This window comes from Lampetra planeri, chromosome 23 (assembly GCF_965212315.1).
Source record: "Lampetra planeri chromosome 23, kcLamPlan1.2.h2, whole genome shotgun sequence".
Classification (NCBI taxonomy): Eukaryota; Metazoa; Chordata; class Hyperoartia; order Petromyzontiformes; family Petromyzontidae; genus Lampetra; species Lampetra planeri.
The window spans coordinates 8565947-8589417 of record NC_136129.1 but is presented as its reverse complement, the minus strand read 5'-3'; the positions used below and the strand labels follow the sequence as shown (position 1 = coordinate 8589417).

Here is a 23471-nt window from a genome sequence, read left to right as displayed (position 1 = left end):
TAAGTCGCCTTTTGTTATGCTGCTGGGTGGGTAAATTAATTAAATACGAAAAAGGCGAGTACTGTTAAACGCTGGGGATGTTAACACTCGGTAGAGTAAAATAGTGCCTGTCAGATAAGATGGTCCAAAAATGTGTAGTTAAATCTTTTTTGCATGGTTGATAACCATGCAAAAAATATTTTTGCTGTGACAGTTTCACCTGAAGACGGAAGCTTGTGTTGCCTCCGAAACGTCGTGATTTTTTTTTATTAATTATAATTTCATTTTTTACCTACGTGACTTTACCGAAAGAACTTAAAGAGTATATGAATCCTTGCAGTCACGAAAGCTTCAAATCTAGGAATTTGCATAGACCACGCCCCCTGTGAGACCACGCCTCCTCTGTGGCACCGCCTCTTCTCTCGGCTCCACCCCTCCACGTCCTCCCCATCTCCGTGGTCTGAACGCTAATAACCATTTGTTTTGACCACGGCAATAAGAGCATATTTTCGATGGTTATCTGGCTAATAATGATGAGAATGCATTTTATTTGTACAGTGCTTTTCCCACGCTCAAAGCACTGAACAGTTAAAAGTATTCAATATTATAAAAAAACGATTACATGCAAAAAAACAATGGCATAGTACATTAAACATAACAGCAGCATCGAGATGTTTTTTCAAGGGACGGAATATACGAAATGGGAAAGTGCAGGAGGGAAATTAAAGCCAGATTATAAGACTTCTTGTACGGATGAGTTTTTAATTGAGAGTTGAACGTGCAGATTGACTGGGCAGATGTGATGGGCAGTGTTGTTCCATAGCCTCAACACTACAGCAGCAACAACATAACACGCGATAACACGATTTAATTGTGTGCTATGAATAAGGGCAATTGCCCGAAACGTCACCGATTATATATATATTTTTAATGCCACGATGTTATACTGGCAAAAGTGTTGAGTTTTGTTATTTGATTACACTGATGTGATGAACAGGCACACGTAATAACACACATAGGCGACGTTTCGGGCAATGCCCCTTGTTCACAGCACACACACAGAGAGGCCCAGAGAGACGGCGTAGATAAGCCGACGTGTGTGTGAGCAGCCAACACAGTATCACCCAACTGTTGTCCATAATAAAGGGTTGTTTTGGGGTGATGTCGCGTAAATGTGTCGTTAAACCCGCCACCACCCGACACAGCCAATCAGCAAGGGTTGTCACGTCAACAGCACGTGGCAATTCGTGACTCGTACAGCAACACCGGTGTGTTGGATGGGTGGGGGGCCCGGTGGGGGGAGGGTGGAGCTCCCATTGGGGGGGGGGAGTCGGTTGGTGAGTGGGGGGGCCCGGTGGGGGGCTCCCGGTGGGGGGGGCAGGTGGGTGGGGGGGGGGGCGGTGTGGGGGGGGGCGGTGGGGGGGGGCGATGGGTGGAGGGGGGGGCGATGGGTGGAGGGGGGGGCGATGGGGGAGGGGCCCCGGTGGGTGGGGCCGGTTGGTGGGGGCCCCGGTGGGTGGGGCCGGTTGGTTGAGGGCCCCGGTGGGGGGGGGCTTGTGGGTGGGGCCGGTTGGTGGGGGGCCCCGGTGGGGGGGGGGCCGGTGGGTGGGCCCCGGTGGGTGGGGGGAGGGCCGGTGGGTGGGGCCTGGTGGGCCCGGCCCTCGCTCGCGTCCCCTCCCCACAGTCCCCGCCCCGCTCTTTGTCGCCGCTCGGCCTCCTGCTCCCCGCTCCCCGCGCCTGCCCACCCGGTGTCGATGTCGATGGTTTGAGTCCGGGCGGGCGCCATGAACCTCGCGAGCCAGAGCGGGGAGACGTCCTCGGGATTACTCTTCGCCAACTTCAACCAGGACTACACGTAAGGGCGTGCGGGTGACGAGGGTTACTCCTCAACCACCTCGGCTCCAGCAAACTCCGACCCCCCCCCCCCCCCTGACATACCCCACCCCCGGGGCTTGGCCCGGCTCTCCCTGCCGGCCAGGGCGCGCCTCCAGCGGGCGGGCGTATCTATCCGAGCGCCCGTCCACTCCGTGGATTTCGGTGCGGCCTAGCAGCTGCTACTGCTGCTGCTGTTGTTGTTGTGTGTGGATCTCTGTGAGCGGAGAGGCGCGGCGGTTGTTGTTGTTGTTGTTATCTCCCACACCTCGGTGAGGAGGAGGAGGACGAGAGAGGGGAAAGTTTGAGTCGGTATCCCCGTGCTAAACAATGGCGCAGCTGCTCGTTGCCTTGCGCCGCCGGGCGCCGAGATCGCGACGGAGGGGGCAGGAGGAGAGGGAATGGTGGTGGTGGATTTCGTTAAATCGTCAATTAACAAACTGCGTGAGGTAATTAACAACGATTGTCACGGCCACTTAACGGTGTAAGGATTAAGGCGGAGGCGGCGGGAGGTGAGGAAGGAGGAGGAGGTTTGGCGGGTGGGGTGTGTGGGGGAAGTCCCGTTAGTCCAGATACATGGCGAGCACATCGCGGATCTCGGCATAACAAGTCCATCACCATCACCACCATCATCACCATCCTCCTCCTCACAATAACATCGTCCACGTAACACCGTCGGTTATGATCGCGTCACTCTCGTAACGTCGTCGCCGTGCCCGTCACCGTAATAGCATCTTCATTGTATCGGATTTGTAAATCGTGTTGTCATCAATGTCGTCATACCCCACCCACCCACCATAGTCAACAACACGGGGAGGGATGGGGAGGGATGGAGGCTGGGTTGGCTGGCCTGCCTGGGTTGGCTGGCCTGCTTGGGCTGGCTGGCCTGCCTGGGCTGGCTGGCCTGCCTGGGCTGGCTGGCCTGCCTGGGCTGGCTGGCCTGCCTGGGCTGGCTGACCTGTATGGGCTGAGTGCCTGTCTGGGCTGGCTGGCCTGCCTGGGCTGGCCTGTCTGGGCTGACTGACCTGTCTGGGCTGGCTGGCCTGTCTGGGCTGGCTGGCCTGTCTGGGCTGGCTGGCCTGTCTGGGCTGGCTGGCCTGCCTGCCTGGGCTGGGAACCTGCCTGGGCTGGCTGGCCTGTCTGGGCTGACTGACCTGCCTGGGCTGACTGGCCTGCCTGGGCTGACTGGCTGGGCCTGGCTGGCTCCATGCCTCTGGCATGTGACCGAGTCTGATGGACATTATTCCGCCGCAACTGTTATTGGTAGAATCGGCACCGCTGTTGCGTTGCGTAAGTGCCCCCGCGTTCGGTAACGGGTCAGAGCGGCGTCTTCGTGCCCGGCACAACGAAGCTCGTTGTGTCGCGCCGTGTTGTGTTCTACGGACACGCTGTTCCGTCCCATCATAGGAATGTGTAATTGCCGCCACCACCACCGCCGCCGCTCGCTTATTACACGTGGCCTGATGTTTTTCTCATCTTTTTCGTCGCCCGCTTTGGTTTTGTGCCTAGCCGGGCGTCTTGCGATGTTTGTCCGCTGTGCCCCCCATGGCTCTTCCACGCTGCCTCCTGCTGGGCACCCCTTTCTCGGAGGAGCTCTGTGTGCGTTTGCTTTATCTCGGGATGTGCCGCGGGTGTTTCTCATCATCCCCCCCCTCTCTCTCGCTCTCGCTCTGTTCCTTGACCTGACCTCCTCCACGCCACCCACATTCGCGTCCTGATGTTTAAGAAATCAACATCACGCGTTTTGTCAATTATTTGGCTGTTGTAAATGGCCACGTGATGCTTACGCCTCACTTTGTTTTGCGATTTCGTCTGTGATGGCCGAGTCACTGCTGAAAAAGAGCTACATAGAGCTGAGTGGGGCTTTCCTCGTGAAATACAAAATAGTTTACAGTTTAGAAACAGAATAAATAAGCAAGACGATATGCCTCCTTCCCATACGTGTTGTGTTATTGTATGATATAATTAGGCGTCGAACATGTAACAGGGAGCAGTCCTTGCCAAATAAATCTGGCAGTTCACCAGCATTAGATGAGGCAAGCCGATCTCGGCTCATGAGACACCTAATGTTAAAAACGGTCTCGTGTTTGCTTGTGTTGAGCCCAAAATGCTTTTTTGACCGATGCGACGTGCACAATATATCAACGAAAATACTTTTATTTTGGTTGTGGACAGACGTGTGAATGGGATGGCGTATTTCCAAGTCTTATCCCACTGTGGTCAATTTGTAAATCGCCTTTCAGATGCACGTGCATTTAGACGGCAAATCATTTAAACTTACCCTAATATCAGTTTCTGTCAGTGGCTTCATTAACGCAGAAGAAGACTTGTAAACCTCAGCCACCACACCTGGTTTGGGTGACCACACTGCCCCCCCCCCCCCCCACGGGTCCCCCCCAACTATGTAGTGTGCCAGAATTTAGTGGTGATGCGCTAGCGACGCAGTCGTGGTGTAAACAAGCGACAGGTGTCGTGGCGCGAGATGAGATCGGTTTGATGATGGGGCGGCAGGCGGCAGCGGCGTTCGTGTTGACGCACGGGGGGGGGGAGGGGACTGAGACTCTGACCCATCGCTTGCTTCCTCTTTTTGCTCGTCTCAGCCCAGCCGATGCTCAACGCGGAATGGCTTAGCGGTAAGCGCCGAGATTAGAGTCAGAACTGGCTTCATGGGTGTGGTTGCTGTTAGGATGAGGGTCGGGAACGGTGTTCGAGTCGGGGTTGGTGATAGGGTCAGAGTTGGTGTCAAGATTAGGATCGGAACTGGCGTTTGGGGTTAGGTTTATAGCCAGGGTTGGTTTTAAGGTTACGGTCGGCTAGTGGTGGTGTTAGGGTCAGGGTTAGTGTTGGGTCTGGGGTTGGTGTTAGGGTTAGTGTTAGGATTAGGATTAGGGCTACGTGTTATAGTGCGGGTCGGTATTACGGTTATGGTCAGGACCAGGGTAGGTTTAAGATCCATAGCTTCGTCACCACCGAACCTGATTCTAACTCAGTTCGTCCGCTTGTCGCGATCATTTCGCCTTCTCTGTTAAACTCGGTCAAATATTGATCTAACTCGACCTCGCCTTCGGCTGCGTGTGCAGGTCCCTGGCCGTGGGCTCCAAGTCAGGTTACAAGCTCTTCTCTCTCAACTCCGTGGACAAGCTCGAGCAGATTTACGAGAGCAGTAAGTAGTGGAGGTCGTGGTGCGGGTGTGTGTGGTGTGGTGGATGGGGAGCGGTGGTGTAGCGGTTAGCGCTACACCGCGCTATGAACCCGACGACCCGAGTTCCCGCTCACGGCCAACACTGGTGACGGTTATCTGAACCGGTCCTGGGCCTCCACTAGGTCTACTCGGCCTCAAATGAGTACCTGGTACGGCGTGGTGTTGGCCACCCACCCCCTTCGTGTGGTGTGCTGGCCTCCATAGGTGCTCGCTAACAGCACTTGCCCCAACAGTCTGTTACAGGCTGTGCGGGGCGTCTTTGTCTTCGTGGTGGATGATAGTTGGATCGGGAGTGCGGGAGAGAGGTTTTTTGGGGGGGGGGGGACTCGGTGGTGAGAGCGATAGAATGTTCGGTTCCCCGCTCGTCTGTCGGCGTGCGGCCGTTCGCATGTCGACGCGCTCGTGCGTGCGTGCGTTGTCCCGCCGCGCAGCCGACACGGAGGATGTGTGCATCGTGGAGCGCCTCTTCTCCAGCAGCCTTGTGGCCATCGTGAGCCTGTCGGCGCCGCGCAAGCTCAAGGTGTGCCACTTCAAGAAGGGCACGGAGATCTGCAACTACAGCTACTCCAACACCATCCTCGCCGTGAAGCTCAACCGGCAGGTGTGGCGCGCGGGCGGGGGGGAGACGGGGGTGGGGGGCACACACGTGTGCATGTGTATGTACGGGAAGGACAACAAGCTAAACGCAAGAAGCAGTTCTATAGAAATGAGTTTCCAATCTAGATTTACAAGTGCATAGCTCACACTGACACAGGACAGTGCTCACGCGCACACACACTAACAAACATGTCCTCAAAAAGACAACAATCCCCCATATAGCCTTTAACAGACTGTTGGGGCAAGTGCTTTTAGTGAGTATCTATGAAGGCCGGCACAGCACACGAGGGGGTTGTTCACCAACACCAAGCCTGGCCGCCCTTGTCTTCCATCGCTGATGTTTACACCCTGCACCAGGTCCTCGTTTAAGGCTGAGTCGACCTAGGGCAGGCCCAGTGCCAGTCCAGATAATCGTCACTTGTGTTGGCCGTAGGCGGAAATCAAGCTCGCGATGCCGAGTTCGTAGCGCGACACGCTAACCGCTACACTACCGCTCCCCACACGGAGACAAACACACAAACACGTGCACACACGCACACGCACACACACACACGCACACACGCACACACGCGCTCCTTGGTGTAAGCAACAGTGGCCCCGAGACATGTGGTGGAGAAGCTGATGGGATGCTCCCCCCCCCCCCCCCACCTTGTGTGTGCGTGCGTGTTCATGTGCCTTTGCACGTGCGCACGCGTCTGCGTGTGTAAAACAGCGACTCATCGTGTGCCTGGAGGAAAGCCTCTACATCCACAATATCCGTGACATGAAGGTGTTGCACACGATCCGCGACACGCCAGCAAACCCCGCTGGTGAGCCCCCCCCCCTCCCCGCCTGTCTCATCCCGACCTTTACCCTGACCCTAGCCCCTGGGCGTCGCGCCTTGACGATTGCCCCACTGTGACCTCCGACCCCCACCTCCCCCTGCATCTCGCTCCTCTCTGCTTCTCGACTCACGACTTAAGACGTTCACCGAAATTGATACGTCTAATTTCGCATGAATAGTAATAAGTACTACATTCGGAAGTTGCTGCTTCAGCCGCGATGCTCGTTGAACGGTATTGCTCCTTCCTTACGCTCAAAGAAACCATCGCTCCCTTTCTCAGTTTTTATTTGGCTACTAGATTCCCTGTGATGGGGAGCGGTGGCACAGTGGTTAGCACACTCCACTATGAACCTGACAGCTTGAGGTTGACTCTCAATGAGGTTGACCTCTCAAGTGTTTTTGAGCTCACCCTCCCTCTCGTACGGTTGTTAGTCATTCATCGTTTTTCATTGCAATCTTCTTTCTCCACCCTGTGTTGCCACGTTGCTATGGGGTCGTTTCCACAGGTTTTCCTCCTCCACTCATGTCAAAGGCCCCCCCCCCCACGTCCCCCCTGCCCTCCCCCCTCGTCACCCCAGCCACATCCATCTTCCCTGTGCGTGTTATCCTTCCTTCTTATCTTCGCTTTCCCTCTTAGCTCTCATCTAAAAAAGCTGTTTGCCTCCTCGCAACCTCACCACACGGCCATGCCATCTCGGTCTTGCTGCCCTTGTCAATCCCATTCGGGTGACTTTAGTTTAAGTTGTTGGTGATGCCCGCGTGACGTCCGTACCCTCTGCTACCGTTCTTTTCACGCTTGGGTTTCCCCTTGTAAAGAACAAGAGGCTCTAGCTCTCAATGGGCTCTCACCCGGTATTCAAATGAACGATTCCTACAGAAAAAACTCTCCGCTTCCGCTTGTCGGCCAGGTCTGTGCGCCCTGTCCATCAGCAACGACAACTGCTACCTGGCCTACCCTGGCAGCGCCACCATCGGCGAGGCCCAAGTCTTCGACACGATTAACCTGGTCAGCGGGGCCTCTCTGCGGTCATGGTTTGATTGATTTGCACTGTGCATACGTGCGTGCGTGCACGTGTGTGCGCGTGTGTCCGCATGTGTGTAATTAAGTTTTGGGGAGAAAGAGTGGTGGCGCAGTGGTTGGAACATTTGCATGTGTTTATGTTCGTGCGTGTGTATCTGCATGTACTTGTGTGTGTGTGTATATATATCTGTAGTGGGAGCGGTGGCGTAGTGGTTAGCGTGCTGCACTACAAATCTGGCGATCCGAGTTCGATTCCCGCTCACGGCCAACAGCAGTAACGATTATTTGAACCGGTCCTGGCCCTCCCCTAGGTCTACTCCGCTTAAAATGAGTACCTGGTGCGGTGTGTAAACATCGCCACTTGGGAGACAAATGCGGCCGGGCGTGGTGCTGGCCACCCACCCCCTCGTGTGCAGTGATGGCCTTCATAGGTGCTGCTCGCTAACAGCACTAGCCCCAACAATCTGTTAAGGCTGTACGTGGGGGGGGGGGGATCTGTCTTTGTTGTTGCATCTGCGTGTGTGTGTGTGTGTATATCTGTTGCGTGCGTGCGTGTGTCGCGGGCAAGCAGCGCGCCGTCACGATGATCCCCGCGCACGACAGCCCGCTCGCCGCCATGGCCTTCGACTGCACGGGCACCAAACTCGCGACCGCCTCCGAGAAGGTGGCGGCCAGCACAGCGCAGAGACACTGCGCACACTCACACACGCACGTGGACACAATCACACGTACACACGTACACACACACGTGCTAAACAAAGACAAGACAATGCTGTGAGTGAGCACCTATGAAGGCTGGCACGGCACACCAGCACCACGCCAGGCCGCCTTTATCTCCCTACCGGTGATATTAACTCATCGCACCAGGTACTCATTTGAGACTGCGTCGACCTAAGGGAAGCCCATAACCGGTTCAGATGAACGTCACTGGTGTCGGCCATGAGCGGGAATCGAACTCGGGCCGCCGGGGTTCGTAGCGCAGCGCGCAAAACTGCTACACCGCCACATGCACGGACAATTGAACGTGCAGATAATAATACACAAAGGAGTCGCACACACAAAATCGCGCGCACATACAACAGCAACAACAGCTGCCATTGGTCAGCCGCTCGGTGATGGTGACGTCGCCCACAGCGCTTGCACTGCGTGGCACACGCCACACGCGCAGTGATGTCATGGCAGCCGCCACTCGCTTGTCCCCAGGGCACGGTGATCCGAGTCTTCAACATCCCCGACGGGCAGAAGATATTCGAGTTCCGCCGGGGAGTGAAACGGTACGGTGCTCCCCCCTCCCTCCCCTCCCTCCTCCCAGCTGTCGGCCCTCCCTTCGTTGCAAACGCTTAACTCCAAACCATTGTTCCTGCTGCACTCCATGATAATGTCACATAAGGATAGCAACTCCACACATTTCTTCCCATCATACTTGTTCAATTATATTCTTTGCCACGATGGTGAGATGTTAACTACTTCGCCCGGTGTGCAGGAGTTCGTGGGTTCGATCCCGACCCTGACGTCTGTATATTTGGAGTTTGGATGTTCTCCCCGTGGTCGCGTGGATTTTTCTCTGGGTCCTTTGGTTTTTGCCTCCACATTCGAAGAAGCTTGGTTTCCATTCCTGTGCCAAAGCCCTTTGTCTTTAACTCGGAGCAATGATTACAAAAATATAAAAATCCTAATTCGGCGGAAGGTGGAGGAGTAACACTCGCCATGACCTCGATCGGGGGGGGAAGCACTCAGTTCCTAAGCTCACTGTGCTCGACAACGTTAACGCGATGCAGCCGGGGTGGTCGCTGGTCCGGCACTCGCCCATTCACTCCCGTCACTCCACCCGGCAGTCAGTCGTCCCCTTGTCGCTCGGCTATCGCTACCAACCGCGATTTTTTTACATGAATATCACTCGTTGATTCTTCCACCGGTTGCTGAACACTCGCTCTGCCATCAGACCGACTCTCTCAGCTCATCCATACGGCGTTCAACCACTAAAACACCTCGCTTTATGCGGCTTCCCACGCACTGCTCCACTTTGGAAATTCCCTGCTCCCATCGTCTCTTCTCCACCCTTCCCACAAGTTCGCATAACCTAGGTCAATCCAAGAACAAACTTAACTCTCTCTTACCTATTACACCTTGAAGAACTGCTGCTTTTTACCGGCCGTTTGGCATTTTGGGCCTGTGCTCCTGCCACCTTCATATAAAATGCTTCGTAAACGATTATGAGAGACGTGATTGACGGTATCACCCTCCTCGTGGTGTCGCCCCCCCCCCCCCCCCCCCAGGTGCGTCACGATCTGCTCGCTCGCCTTCTCGACGGACTCCGTCTTCCTGTCGGCGTCGAGCAACACGGAGACGGTGCACATCTTCAAGCTGGAGAGCCCCAAGGAGAAGTCCGGGTCACGCACGCACGCACCCACACACACCCACACACACGCACCCACACACGCACCCACACACACACGCACCCACACACACACACGCACCCACACACACACACGCACCCACACACACACACGCACCCACACACACACGCACCCACACACGCACCCACACACGCACCCACACACACACGCACCCACACACACACACGCACACACACACGCACCCACACACACATGCACCCACACACACACCCACACACACGCACCCACACACACACCCACACACACACGCACCCACACACACACACACGCACCCACACACACACGCACCCACGCACGCACGCACCCACGCACACACGCACGCACCCACACACACACGCACCCACACACACGCACTCACACACACGCACCCACACACGCACACACACACGCACACACACACGCACCCACACACACACGCACCCACACACCCACATACACACGCACACATGCACCCACACACCCACACGCACCCACACACACATGCACCCACACACACACGCACCCACACACACATGCACCCACACCCACACGCACCCACACGCACCCACACGCACCCACACCCACACGCACCCACACACACACGCACCCACACACACACGCACCCACACACACATGCACCCACACACACACGCACCCACACACACATGCACCCACACACACATGCACCCACACACACACGCACCCACACACAAGTACAAAGTTTCCCATGCTTAGCGTTGACAGACGGTTGGGGCAAGTGCTCTTTGCGAGCGCCTGCTGCCGATGTGGCCGGCAGCACACCCTACCACCTTTGGTCTCCTCATTCCCGACGTTTGGACTCAATTAAGGACGAATCGACCTTGGGGGGAGGTGCAGGAGCGGTTCAGACATCAGGCGCTGCCGTCGATGGCCACGGCCGGGAATCGAGCGTGGGCGGCCACGTTCGTAGCGTGGGCGGCCGCCTTCGTAGCGTGGGCGGCCGCGTTCGTAGCGCGGCGCGCTCAACCAGCAGTGGCGACGGTCCTCCACGCGCGCGAGCGGGAAAACCGGCGATAGAAACTTTCAGCTGCCCGATCCGTGGCTCGTACAACCGGGTCCTCCCAATCAGACAAATACGGTCTTTCCCTTGTGCAAGATCTCATCAACGTGAAAACCGCATCGTCGGTCGGAGAGTGAAGTGGTGGTGGTGGTGGGAGGGTTGGAGGGAGGGAGGGTTGGAGGGAGGGAGGGTTGGAGGGAGGGAGGGTTGGAGGGAGGGAGGGAGGGTTGGAGGGAGGGAGGGTTGGAGGGAAGGAGGAAAACGCGTTGTCGTGTGCCCGCCCACCCACAGGCCGCCCGAAGAGCCGACAACATGGTCTGGCTACCTGGGCAAGGTGCTCATGGCCTCCACGACGTACCTGCCGGCCCAGGTGTCCGAGATGTTCAACCAGGGCCGCGCCTTCGCCACTGTACGGCTGCCCTTCTCGGGACACAAGAACGTCTGCTCGCTCGCCACGTAAATACCGCTCTCCACCTCACGCACACACCGCACGCACCGCACGCGAGTACACTCACGTGCACACAAAGACCCCCGATGGCCCGTAACAGACTGTTGCGACAAGTGGGATTAGCGAGCGCCTATGAATTCTGACGCGGCACACAAGGGGGTGGGTGGCCAGCACCTCCCCGGTGCTGATGTTTACACAGCACCGTACCAGGTACTCACCTCGGGGAGGCCTGCGACGGATTCACATATTTGCCACTAATTGTTTGTGAGCTGAATCGGGTTGCCCGGTCCATCGTGCGGTGCGCGAACCACTGCACTGCAGCACAAAGCCTTCTCCACTCGCACCCTAAATCGGTAGTTCTCAACCTGTTTGGTCTGTACCTCGTGTGTCACACGTGCCCGCGCGTGTTTGACCGTGTGCGTTGGGGCGTTCCCCACGCGCGCCGGTCGCAGGGTGCAGAAGCTGCCGCGGCTGCTGGTGGCGTCATCGGACGGCTACCTCTACATCTACAACGTTGACCCGCAGGACGGCGGCGAGTGCACGCTCATGAAGCAGCACAAGTAAGCGCGCACGCACGCGCCTACTCGTGTTTGTGTGCGTATGTGCACGTGTGTTCAGTGTGCGCTGCGCTACGAACCCGGCCACCCGAGTTCGATTCCCGCTCACGGCCAACACCGGTGACAGTTATCCGAACCGGTCCTGGGCCTCGCCTAGGTCGACTCGGCCTCAAACGAGTACCTGGTGCGGCGTGTGGTAAACATCGCCACTCGGGAGACAACGGCGATTAGGCGTGGTGCTGGCCACCCACCCCCTTCGTGTGCCGTGCCGGCCTCCATAGGTGCTCGCTAACAGCACTTGCCCCAACAGTCTGTTACAGGCTGTGCGGGGTGTCTTTGTCTTCGTGGTGGATGATGGGCCTCTCCTGTCAAACGAGTACCCGGTGCGGTGTTTAAACGCCACCAAGAGGGAGATGAACGCTGCTCGGAATAATGCTGGCCACCCATGCCCTTGTCTGCCGTGCCAGCCAGCACTTGCCCCAAATGTCTGTTCAAGTTATACGGGGGATCTTTGTCTTTGCAAGTCCACGTGTGCATGTATGTGAATGCATCCGCTTGCATATGCTTGTGCTCTGCGCTTGGCGTCATGTGCTCATATACAGCTGTGAGGGTACATGCCTGCCTGTATGTGCGTATGCTGACTTGTGTGTGTATGCGTGTTTGTCCCAAATGCCTTGTCTATCTTTAATCCAACTGCTTCTCCTGTCTCTCTCTCGCTGTGGCACTCTGCGCGTTCACGCATCTCCTCGTCTCTCCCCGCCTCTCTCCACGTGTAACGCGTCTCTCTGTGTCTCCCCCCCCCCCCCCACGTGTCTCTCTCCCCCCCCCCCTTCACTTGCGCGTGGCGCCGTGGTCCCCCCTAGGCTGGACGGCGGCGTCGAGGGCTCTGGGAGCGACATCCTGGAGCCCCCGGACAAGGCGACGACGCCGCAGTCGTACGCGGCCACCGTGTCCAAGCCGTCCTCCTCCAGCTCGCCCGCGCGCCAAGGTGCGTCTCCCCTGCGCCCACCGAGTGAGTCGCTCCCCCGTAGTTGCGAGCGCGGAGTCGCCGAACGATGCCGCGTCGCCCAGGAGCGTGCGTCCCCCCGGGGCTGCCCGACACGAACGAGCTGCAGAGCTCCGTGAATGAGCAGAACGTAGAGCAAGCAACTACGCGCCTGTCTGGACTCGTCGCACGTCGTAGTGTCTTGTTAGGAGGCGAGGCTTGTGCGTGGCGTGCGACATCGCCTTGGCCCAGAGAGCGTTTGACGCCGGCTTATTCTCACCGCCTAAATTTTGGCCAAACTTTGGTGATCGATGTGGCCGGTTTGCCGTGCGCAGGCTCCGCCGGTTCCACCGGTTCGGGTGGCTTTGGCGGCGGTGCCGGCGCCGGCATCTACGTGGAGGAGCACGGGGCGGTGGGCGGCTCGTGCACCATGCCGGAGGAGGAGCTGGCGCACGACAACCTCAATCTGGACGACGACAGCGAGTTCCCGCCCATCGTGCAGCAGAGCGACTGAGGGCCGTGACCCGCGCTACTACTCGCTCACGGCCACCGCCGCCGCCGCCCGGCACAGGCGGTTGTGGCACTGACGCACCACCCCCTCGCCCCCTCGATCCCTACCCACCCCTCGCCCCCTCGATCCCTACCCCCCCGCCCCCTCCGTGTTTACCGCCCGCCGCCGTCGTCGGTTTGAAGGTCTCGCCGACCCTCGGCGAGGCCACAAGTTACGGCGGCGAGCAGCGTTGAGGATGTTTTGAACGCAGGTGGTGGCCACGTGCTGCGTGCTTACGCCACGTGGCGCGTGTTTGCACGCCACGTGGCAGTGGTGAACCCCGTCAAGCTGTGGCGGTCGCGTGGGAAGAGAGGGAGGGGGGCGAAGGCAGTTCGAACCCCACATTTCTCTTCCAGCCCATCTAAGTTCAGGACGACTGCTGTAGGGCAGTGGGATTACGGCTTCCACTGCAGTGGCCACCGGGGGGACGTACACTACAGCCGCCACCGCCACGCACGACTTCGATATAGAGGAGTGTGTATATTACTATAATACGTCAGTCGTATCCTGTGTTGTGCGTTACCTCCTCACTCTGTGCACGTGATCGAGTCCCCTTTTGTTGCTCTCTCCCCTGCTGCTCTCGTTGCTCTAATTGAGCCGGGGGGGGGGGGGGGGGGTGTTGGTGGTCATTGGGGTCGGGCGGTCCGGTCCTGGTTTTCCAGGTGCCGCACGCTTTCTTACGTAGCACAATCCCGCTCGGTGTCGGGAAAACGGTAGCACACCTACCCCCCCCTTCCCCACGTGGTGTGGCTGTCCAGAATACCCAGGCTGGACAAGTGTACAGATACTGTCGGTTGTAAGGCGACCGCCACAGACGATGTCACCCCTCGAATTGGAGGTGTATTTGTGCGGATTTAAACAATAACACAAAAAATTAAAACTGGTCGCATCCTCTCGCAGGAGGGGTTCTTTTAGGGGATGACGCGTCGCTCGTTGGCGTCGAGAAGGGTCCACGGCGTCGATCTTCTGAGAATCAAGCGGAGTGAGACTCTTCCCCCGCCCCTCCCCCCCCCTTAGTTCGCGCACGTGCTCTGCCCCCCCCCATCTCCGCTGCCGTGCATGTTCGTGTTGTAATTTTACTCTCGCGTTTCCCTGCAGGAACCGGCAGGGAAAGATCAGGTTGCGTTCGGTAACAGCCTTTGGTGGGGGGGAGGATGTGGTTTGTTACAGTTACAGGCAGTCCACATCTCTACTCCGCAGACATTGGCTGTCGGCGGAATAGAAGCAATCATAATTTTGCTGTGTTTTAAAAATAGAAATTTTACAACGACAAAAAGTATCAAATAGTTTCGAGAGTATCCTCGTTTTTTTTTTTTTACGGCTCAGGCCGTTGCTCGTGTAAAGCCCCCGCGCGCGCGTGTTTTTTTGTGTACATTTGTGTATGATGTACCGCATTTCGTTTGCCAAATTATGAAAAAGGAGGCATCTTTCTGTTTCTTGATGGGGGAGGGGGGGGGGTTGGAATGTCTGCGTTTGTACGGCTGCGAAATAAATATATATACATATGAAGAATAAAAACTAGACACAAACTGACGTAGCCTGAGCTTTGTGAACACACTGCAGGCAGTCGTGGTAGTGGGGGGGGGAGATGGGATTGCGTGTGAGTGTGGTGTTCAGTGACAGGCCGTGGACCTTGCTTGACAAACCTCAAACATTGTCGAAGAGATTCTACAGAGGTCCCGAATATATACAAAATCATTTTACAGGTAGGAACAAGTTCCACACTGCCCACCAGGGATTATTTGTCTGTCGTGTATAGCCATGCCCTCGATTTGTATTTCATAGAGTGCTTTGGGCGGGCTCAGCACCACGTGACGCGCCACCCCACGCAGCTTGTGGCACGGATCGCACGAATGCGCTGTCCAACCAAGTTCCTACCTGCCCAATCCGAAGGAACGTGTTTTGATGGAGTAGCAGCACCGCACTTATTTGCCAAGCTACCAACACATCTGGGGAACTTAAATCTGCAAGTGTAAGCTTTCTGATCAATATTGCCAGGAGTTTAAGGCAGCCTGGTCTCATTTGTACTCTGTTTCTTTTGGTAAAATCGCGTAGGTAGAAAGATAAAATAAAAAATATTTTTGACGAAATGCATATTCAAATAAAAAATAATCTTTATTTAATTTTTCTACCTACTTGACTTTACCGAAAGAGCCAAAGAGTATGGATTCTAGAGTCATGAAAGCTTAAAATTAAGATCGGTCTCATTTGCTTCAATTACACGGCTCCATGAGGCCGAGTCCTCAGTGGTCAAGCCCCAGCAGCGTTACCCCAGGGCCCAGCGCCTCTTCTTCGTCTGGACAATGACTACTGCTGCCCACTCTCACCCCCCCCCCCCCCGTCCCAATTACACCACGGATCACCAGAAGCTGTAAAAATGCGTTTTAATTTGGCACAGGTTACATTTACACGGGAGGGTTCACGTACGCAGGATTTTCTCACTTGGACCCTGTGGCGTTCGTTACTCTCCGATGTTTTATACGTTTAAGCTGGGGGGGGGGGGGCTTGATTTTCATTTTTTTTGTTACATTAAAAAAATGTCGATTATTAAGCGTGGCAGCATGCGTGCGCCGGAATGACTTAAGAAAAGGGAATTTCATTCCGTTTCTCCTCCGAGAGCGACGGACGCTCTTCAGGCGATGCGGAGCCCTTGAATGGACGACTCCAGGCTCTGAAAAACAACAAAGACACCCTCGGTGTCATCAAAAACCGCTCGGTTTGGGAAAGACGATCAAGCCCACCCCCCCGCCCGAGCCGAGCCAGCGCGGGGCCCCCGTGGTAACGGCCGGTGAATTCCAATCGCAGCGTTCTCAACGTCGGTCCTCTCCGTTGTGATGTGCGGCGGGTAAACTGAATCGGCAATCACGCTGAGCCAAAGTTTTGCGCCGCACCACGCCGCCCCTCGCTCACCTTGCACTCCCAGATGGTCATGGCCCCGTCCATGCCGGTGCTGCAGAACTTGCTGCAGCTCTTCTTGTCGCCCGCAACGATGGACAGCTGCCTGCTCGCACAGAGACAAAGACCCCGCCGCCCGTATAGACTTAGCAGAGGTTTGGGGCAAGAGCACCTATGAAGGCTGGCACGGCACACGAGGGGGGTAGGTGACCAACACCACGCCTGGCTGCCTTTGTCTCCCCCAGTGGCGATGTTTAGACACCGCACCGTGTACTCATTTGAGGCCGAGTCGACCTAGGGGAGAGGCCCATTACCGGTTCAGATAATCGTCACCGTTGTGGGCCGTGAGCGGGAATCCGACATCGGGTCGCCGGGTTAGAAGCGCAGCGGCGCTAACCGCTACACCACCGATCCCCGCACGCACACACGCACGCACACACACACGTACAAAGTGCACAGGCGCAAACACGTCCACACAGGTGCGGTGCCGGTGGGGATGGGGAGGCGGGGGGTGGTGGGTGCGGGACGCTACGTGATGCTGTTCTGGTGCAGCGTGTCCAGCGCCGCTTTGCCCTCGTCGGCCGCTGCGCGCTTGTCCATGTTGCGGAAGCGCTCCATGGCCGAGAGGCTGCGCTGGGAGCTCTGCTTGGGCACGTCCAGGCGGCCGCCCTGCGCCAGCGCGCTGCCGTTGTACGTGAAGAGCAGCGGGCAGCAGTCGTGGCCCTGCCGGGGCGGTGCACAAAGACAAAGATCCCCCGTATAGCCTCAACAGACTGTTGTGGCAAGTGCTGTTCGCACCGCTGAAGTCCGGAACGGCACACGAGGGGGGATGGGTGGGCCAGCACCAGGCCCAACCGCCTTGCCGCAGTGCTGTCCGTGCTGTCCGTGCTTGCGGGTATGTGGAGCTGCTGGTGATGGTGGTAGCAATGCTGATGGTGCTCATGGTGGTGGTGCTGGTGGTAGCGCTGATGGTGGTGGTGGTGCTGATGGTGGTGATGCCGGTGACTGCAAGCGCTCAGCAGGGGATGATGCGAGAGACTCACAGCAGCCACCAGGCTGTTCTCGGTGATGAACATCAGCGCCAGCAGCGGCAGATACTCCGTCTTCAGCTCAGTCACGCTGCACGAACGCGCAGGCACACAGACACGCATACAGGGTCGTACTGTACACTGTTGAGCATGATGTCCAACGTTTCGCTTCACGAGCTGGGAGCTTCAGTTCAGTCTCCAGTACGACCTGAACGCACGTCGCTTAGAGCTACAGCTGCCACAGGGCAGCGAATTTAATTTAGGAATCGCAAACCGGCCACACGGCGGTGAGACGTGACAGGTAGGCTGGGTGGGTGGGTGAGAGGGTGGTGGGTTGGGGGGGGGGGATGGGGGGCGGCACTCACGCCATGTTCTTTGCCGCGTCGGACACGAAGACGGTGCTGTCGTGGCTGACCCAGGCCAGCCGCTCCCCACTGGCCGAGAAGTTCACGCTGTGAACCCAGCCGCCAGCGCCAGAGCCAAACTCTGCCATCACCTGGCCGAAGGTCATCTTGGTGCCCCAGGACGTGGGCGAGGGCTTAGCGTCCACCTCCTTGATGTACCCCGAGAAGATGCTGCCCACCCCGGATGCATACGAGGGGCGGACGCACAGGAAGAGAGACCAGGTCATCGTCGCCGTCGCAACCGATCTCGTCAAGGAGCATAAACCATTGCGCAAACTCAGGGCATCCTCGCAGCGGCAGCTTTAGGCTTTCAGATCTGCTTGTGCGGCCGTCTGGAACGCTCTTCCTTCCCATCTAAGGAAGCCACTGGGACCAGAGCAACCAAAATCAAAGCGTGTTTAGGCGTCGTGGCTTCAAAACACAAACGCAATGCACTTTCATTAATCTGAACAGCACTAACTGCACTTGCCCCGACACCTTAAAGAGTCTACTACATACAAGGGGAGAGGGAGCTTTGTCTGTGTGTGCTCGTGCGCGTGCGTGCGCGCGTGCGTGCGTGCGCGTGTGTGCGTGCGTGCGTGCGCGCGTGTGTGCGTGCGCCCTCACCGACACTTGAAGTCACAGGAGCCGGCCGCCAGCAGCACGTTGTTGGGGTGCCAATCCAGGCTGAGCACGGTGGAGCGGATGGGCTTCTTGATGTGCTTGCTCACCCACCTTCGCACACCCGCACACACACACACCGACAATTAGCACGGTTGGTTACCATATTCCTAACCCTTATCCACCACGTTCTCCCACCAACGCTCACGTCGTGCCCCCCGCCGTTCGCGCGTCGCAAACCCGCGGCGGCCGCGAGCCTCCCCCAAACAAACTTTTCCGATTGGCCGTCGCGGCAGGGCCAGGGCGACGGGCGGCAGCAACGGCAACGGAACATTTAAAATAAAAACAGGCGGCAACTTCGCTGGGTCGGCCGGCGGCCTTCCCCGCCCTCCTCACCAGTCGTTCTCCTCCTCGAAGTAGCAGATGGAGATGAGGCGGGCGCCGCTGCCCACGGCGAACTTGTTCTCCTGCGGCGACCACTTGACGGCGGTGGCGGCTCGGTTGATGCGCAGGATCACCAGCGTCGGCTTCCAGGCGCCGTCCTTGAGCGTCCACACGTACGCGTTGCGGTCGGCGCCGCACGTCACAATGCGGTTGCTCTGCGCCGCCCAGTCGATGCCTGAGGCGGGGAGGGTGGAGGCAGGAGGAGGTGGGAGGGCGGGAGGAGGTGGAGGTGGGGGGGAAGGAGGTCGGGGTTCATGGGTGGAGGCGGGAGGAGGTGGGAGGGCGGGGGGGTTGGGGGGGTCAAGGTAGGAGCAGGTGGGAGACGGGAGGAGGTGGGGGTGGGGGGGGAAGGAGAGAGGTCGGAGTTCATGGGTGGAGGAAGGAGGAGGTGGGAGGGCGGGGGGGTTGGGGGGGTCAAGGTAGGAGCAGGTGGGAGACGGGAGGAGGTGGAGGTGGGGGGGAAGGAGAGAGGTCGGAGTTCATGGGTGGAGGCAGGAGGAGGTGGGAGGGCGGAGGGTTGGGGGGGTCAAGGTAGGAGCAGGTGGGAGACGGGAGGAGGTGGGGGTGGGGGGGGAAGGAGAGAGGTCGGAGTTCATGGGTGGAGGAAGGAGGAGGTGGGAGGGCGGGGGGGTTGGGGGGGTCAAGGTAGGAGCAGGTGGGAGACGGGAGGAGGTGGAGGTGGGGGGGAAGGAGAGAGGTCGGAGTTCATGGGTGGAGGCAGGAGGAGGTGGGAGGGCGGAGGGTTGGGGGGGTCAAGGTAGGAGCAGGTGGGAGACGGGAGGGGGTGGAGGTGGGGGGGAAGGAGAGAGGTCGGGGTTCATGGGTGGAGGGTGGAGGAGGTGGTGCACAAAAGGGAACAGGAAGTCGGGTACGTGGGAGAGGTTTAGAGCTCGCGCTTGGTTAGCAATAAGGTAAGGGCTAAGGTAAGGCATAGGGGTTAGGGTAACACTTTGGGATAGATGTTGGGATATATGTTGGGGCAGAATTACGGCGAGTGCAGGCTAGAGTTACGGTTATGGCTGTCGTTATGCCGAGGGCTGGAGAGTGATGGCGAGGGCTGGGGCTATGCCGAGGGCTGGTACTGACCGGTGATGCGCCCATTGTGCTCCTTGAGCTCGTGCAGCTTGTTCCACTGGGTGCCACTCTTCTGGTAGATGTGCACCTCGTGGTTGTTGGGGCTCAGCGCCAACTCTGCGACCGAGCGGCAGAGAGAAGCATGACAGAGGAGGAAGGTTCGGGTGCGGAGAGGGACATGGACGGAGATGCAACCGGAGAGATTAAAACGCGCGGTCAGGTCGGATCACGTCGCGGCTGGAACCCCGAGTCACATGTTCGCTTCTCTCATTTCAGCTCGAGTAGCGACGCCTGCGGACACGCTGGCGCACACGGCGATGAGTGGAGCGATTCGCAAGGTTCACGAGATTTCAGGGTCTCGTTCGACCAATCAATTATGTTTTTGTCTTGTTTGTGCCACCTCCATTGATACTGTTGGTCTCGCTGCTCTTGCACCGTCCACCTCGTTAGTTCCGCAGACTTAAGTTAAACATCTTCACTTCGTGCGAGTAAGTCGCAGGGGATTCTGAAGCGCACAATTCAAGTCCTGCGAGTATTAGAACAACGCGAATCTATTGATTGTTATGCACCTACAACAAACCCACCATCGGCGATTCCGCAAAACACACAAAATAACAACCATGCCGTCTCGCCAAGCTGCGCACAATTTCGTGAACTCGCTAATTGTGACGCTGGAGTCGGAATTTCCCGCTCCCTTTGAGCGGCACGGGTTCAGCGACAAATGTGCGTTTGGAACTCATCATCAACTGCTTTTGCAATAAGATGCCACGTGATCTGCAAACGGTGTTGTCGGCGCGGGAGGCTACGCACGCCGGGCGGCGGTTTCCGAACGGAGCGGCAGCGGCGGTGCCGAGCGGTGGGTGGCGCTGGCCGCGGCGAGCTGGCGCCGAGGCCGTGAGCCGACTCACGTGTGCGGTCTTTATTCCACGAGTGGCAGGAGATGGGCTCCAGCAGGAAGCTGTACTGAGACATGGTGCACGTTGGACGGAGTCGGGTTTCCACTCGCTGCTGTGCACGACACAAAGGCACAGACAAAGGGAATGGGAGAGGAGGGCAGGGCGACAGCGGTGGTCACGGTGGGCCCAGCTCACGTAACAGGCGAGTGACGGCGATACGTCGATTCGAAGGCGGCCGGGTGCACAATGGGGCGGTAAGTCGTGCAACTTAGTTGCGCGCAACTGCTGACGTCGCTTCAACGCGCAACCAGTTGCTTCTACGCGCAACCAGTTGCACGCAACTGACGTCGCTTCTACGCGCAACCAGTTGCACGCAACTGACGTCGCATCTACGTGCAACCAGTTGCGCGCAACCAGTTGCACGACAACAAGACCAAAGAAACAAAGACAACACAGACTGCTTGGGGCAAGTGCCGTTAGCGAGCACCTATGAAGGCCGGCACGGCACACGAGGGGGTGGGGTGGCCAACACCACGCCCGGCCGCCTTTGTCTTCCCCAGTGGCGATGTTTACACAAACCCGCACCAGGTACTCATTTGAGGCCGAGTCGACCTTGGGGAGGGCCAGAAACCGGTTCAGATAATAATCGTCACTGGTGTTGGCCGTGAGCGGGAATCGGTGTAGTGGTTAGCGCTACATGGGGAGCGGTGGTGTAGTGGTTAGCGCTACATGGGGAGCGGTGGTGTAGTGGTTAGCGCTACATGGGGGGGAGCGGTGGTGTAGTGGTTAGCGCTACATGGGGGGGAGCGGTGGTGTAGTGGTTAGCGCTACACGGGGGAGCGGTGGTGTAGTGGTTAGCGCTACATGGGGGAGCGGTGGTGTAGTGGTTAGCGCTACGCCACCGCTACTCCCCCACAGCACCGTAGCGACATTCACAACGTCGGATCGAATGAATCGAATCTTGAATCGGAAAGCTGGCGCTAACTCGCGACGAGGAATCGAATCGAACGGGCCACTTCCCCTATCGTCGTATTAGCCGCCTAAAAGTTTATTACTTTTTTATATTTAAGCCGCGCTCGGAGACAAACACATACCCATGTAACCCCTTACCAGTGCCCTACCTTAGCACAGACCAATTCAGACCTTATTGGTCACCCCGTGCCCCCCTATAAATCTCCACGTTTATCCCACAAAGTATGATGACATGGGAGAAACACAAACAAATAGACAATCATAATATTTTGCCCGCATTGAAACGGCTTGTACGCCCCGTATGGACCTGCAAATCAAAATTCTCTGCTACAACAACACGGGGGGGCTACGCCTCGTGGGTTTACAACGGGAGTGCAAACACCACGCAAGAAGAGGTGCACCACGGCCTGCGGCTCAATCCCAAAAACAATCATTGATTATGATGATGACGGCAGATGACCATCGCCGTCTTCACGACCACCACCACCACCACCCGTTGTATCCGCCATGACCCAGCAACTGCTGGCCGTACGTGAGGGCCGGCACGATGATCCGCCATCTCCCCGCGACGTAACGACGATGCAAAGACAAAAGGTCTCAACCCTGTGGGGCAAAGTGCTGTGGGGCGATCAGAACCCACGAAGGCCGGGTGGGGTGGGTGAGTGAGTGGGGTGGCCGACACCCACGAAGGCCGAGGTGGGTGGGGTGGCCAGTACCCACGAAGGCCGAGGTGGGGTGGGTGGGGTGGGTGGGGTGGCCGACACCCACGAAGGCCGAGGTGGGTGGGGTGGCCGACACCCACGAAGGCCGAGGTGGGTGGGGTGGCCGACACCCACGAAGGCCGAGGTGGGTGGGGTGGGGTGGGTGGGGTGGCCGACACCCACGAAGGCCGAGGTCGGTGGGGTGTGGTGGGGTGACCAGGACCCATGAAGGCCGGGTGAGTGGGGTGGGTGGGGTGACCAGAATCCACGGCGGGGTACGGGTAACCGTTTGCGACCCTGGTGCGGTCGGGTACGGACGGGTAAGGAAACAAAACCCGTTTGCGACCTCTGGTCTCTGGCGCCAAGAGGGATAATTGTGTTTCTCGCAATGATACAAAGGTGGCTGTGGTGGGGGGTTAAATCGACGGCGGCGGCGGCCCGGGCCAACGCCCCCCCCCCCCCTAGACAGTCGACGCCGTTTCCGCGTTCGACTTCAATAACGAAGCCGTCGTCGTTGGCTCCTGAATTGGAGGGCCCAACACGTTTAAAGACCTCTTACCGGGAACGCTTGGTGCTTGGTTGTTGTTGATGGTGGTGATGTTGTTGATGCTGCTGTTGTTGTTGTTGGTGGTGATGGTGGTGTTGTTGTTGTTGGTGGTGAATTGCGAGCGATTCGCGGACTCTGGGCAGTCGACGCGAACCCCGCCCGGCAATGGCTGTGGAAGTGGCGGTAAGTGGCGGAAGGCGGCGAACTGTCAATCTCGTGACGTCACCGCGGCCGGCAGCCAATCACGAAGAGGCCGCGGGGAGGGGGGCGTGGCGTAAAGTCCCGCCCTCTAATCTACCGACGTGTCAATCAACCGCACCGCCATACGATAATTAGGCGTTATACTCTATGGAAACAGAACAAGGAGGTATTTAGGTGTTAAAACACCAAAGAGAAACCTTTTGCAAGGAATCATGTCTGCATTAAGCACACATTACTTTG

The 23471-nt window shown here is 57.7% G+C and overlaps 2 protein-coding genes across 5 annotated transcripts; one reads left to right on the top strand and one right to left on the bottom strand.

Moving 5' to 3' along the window:
• The first annotated feature begins 1644 nt into the window (after window positions 1-1644).
• On the top strand, window positions 1645-14998 carry WIPI2 (WD repeat domain, phosphoinositide interacting 2). Of its 3 annotated transcripts, none has more exons than XM_078605124.1 (12): window positions 1649-1834; window positions 4932-5014; window positions 5485-5654; window positions 6363-6459; window positions 7382-7479; window positions 8066-8158; window positions 8698-8768; window positions 9771-9878; window positions 11221-11385; window positions 11830-11937; window positions 12798-12922; window positions 13255-14998. In XM_078605124.1, exons 1-12 carry the CDS (start codon window positions 1764-1766, stop codon window positions 13431-13433), a joined length of 1368 nt encoding a protein of 455 aa, XP_078461250.1. In that variant the 5' UTR covers window positions 1649-1763; the 3' UTR covers window positions 13434-14998. The 3 variants fall into 3 exon arrangements, with proteins under 3 accessions (XP_078461248.1, XP_078461250.1, XP_078461249.1); XM_078605123.1 differs by having other exon boundaries at window positions 1650-1834; window positions 9771-9884; XM_078605122.1 differs by lacking the exons at window positions 11221-11385; window positions 11830-11937; window positions 12798-12922; window positions 13255-14998 and having other exon boundaries at window positions 1645-1834; window positions 9771-11071.
• An 838-nt stretch (window positions 14999-15836) lies between these two features.
• On the bottom strand, window positions 15837-23240 carry LOC144726424 (actin-related protein 2/3 complex subunit 1A-like). 2 transcript variants are annotated; one of them, XM_078605129.1, is made up of 10 exons: window positions 23043-23240; window positions 20823-20922; window positions 19927-20031; window positions 18793-19015; window positions 18403-18510; window positions 17758-17967; window positions 17408-17483; window positions 16897-17087; window positions 16380-16470; window positions 15837-16140 (listed from the first exon to the last, which is right to left on the bottom strand). In XM_078605129.1, the coding sequence occupies exons 2-10, from the start codon at window positions 20884-20886 to the stop codon at window positions 16102-16104; spliced, it is 1107 nt and encodes a 368-aa protein (XP_078461255.1). In that variant the 5' UTR covers window positions 20887-20922; window positions 23043-23240; the 3' UTR covers window positions 15837-16101. The 2 variants fall into 2 exon arrangements, with proteins under 2 accessions (XP_078461255.1, XP_078461256.1); XM_078605130.1 differs by having other exon boundaries at window positions 20823-20919.
• Window positions 23241-23471: the final 231 nt, after the last annotated feature.

Bases quoted from the DNA above. Each gene is read 5' to 3' on its own strand.
- WIPI2 (XM_078605122.1), top strand. From the start codon at position 1,764: ATGAACCTCGCGAGCCAGAGCGGGGAGACGTCCTCGGGATTACTCTTC. The intron at 5,655-6,362 runs GTGTGGCGCGCG...TGTGTAAAACAG, and splicing joins CCGTGAAGCTCAACCGGCAG to CGACTCATCGTGTGCCTGGA. The intron at 8,159-8,697 runs GTGGCGGCCAGC...GCTTGTCCCCAG, and splicing joins TCGCGACCGCCTCCGAGAAG to GGCACGGTGATCCGAGTCTT.
- LOC144726424 (XM_078605129.1), bottom strand. From the start codon at position 20,886: ATGTCTCAGTACAGCTTCCTGCTGGAGCCCATCTCCTGCCACTCGTGG. The intron at 20,032-20,822 runs GTGAGTCGGCTC...GCTCGGTCGCAG, and splicing joins GTGGAATAAAGACCGCACAC to AGTTGGCGCTGAGCCCCAAC. The intron at 18,511-18,792 runs GTGAGGAGGGCG...GGGTGTGCGAAG, and splicing joins TTCGAGGAGGAGAACGACTG to GTGGGTGAGCAAGCACATCA.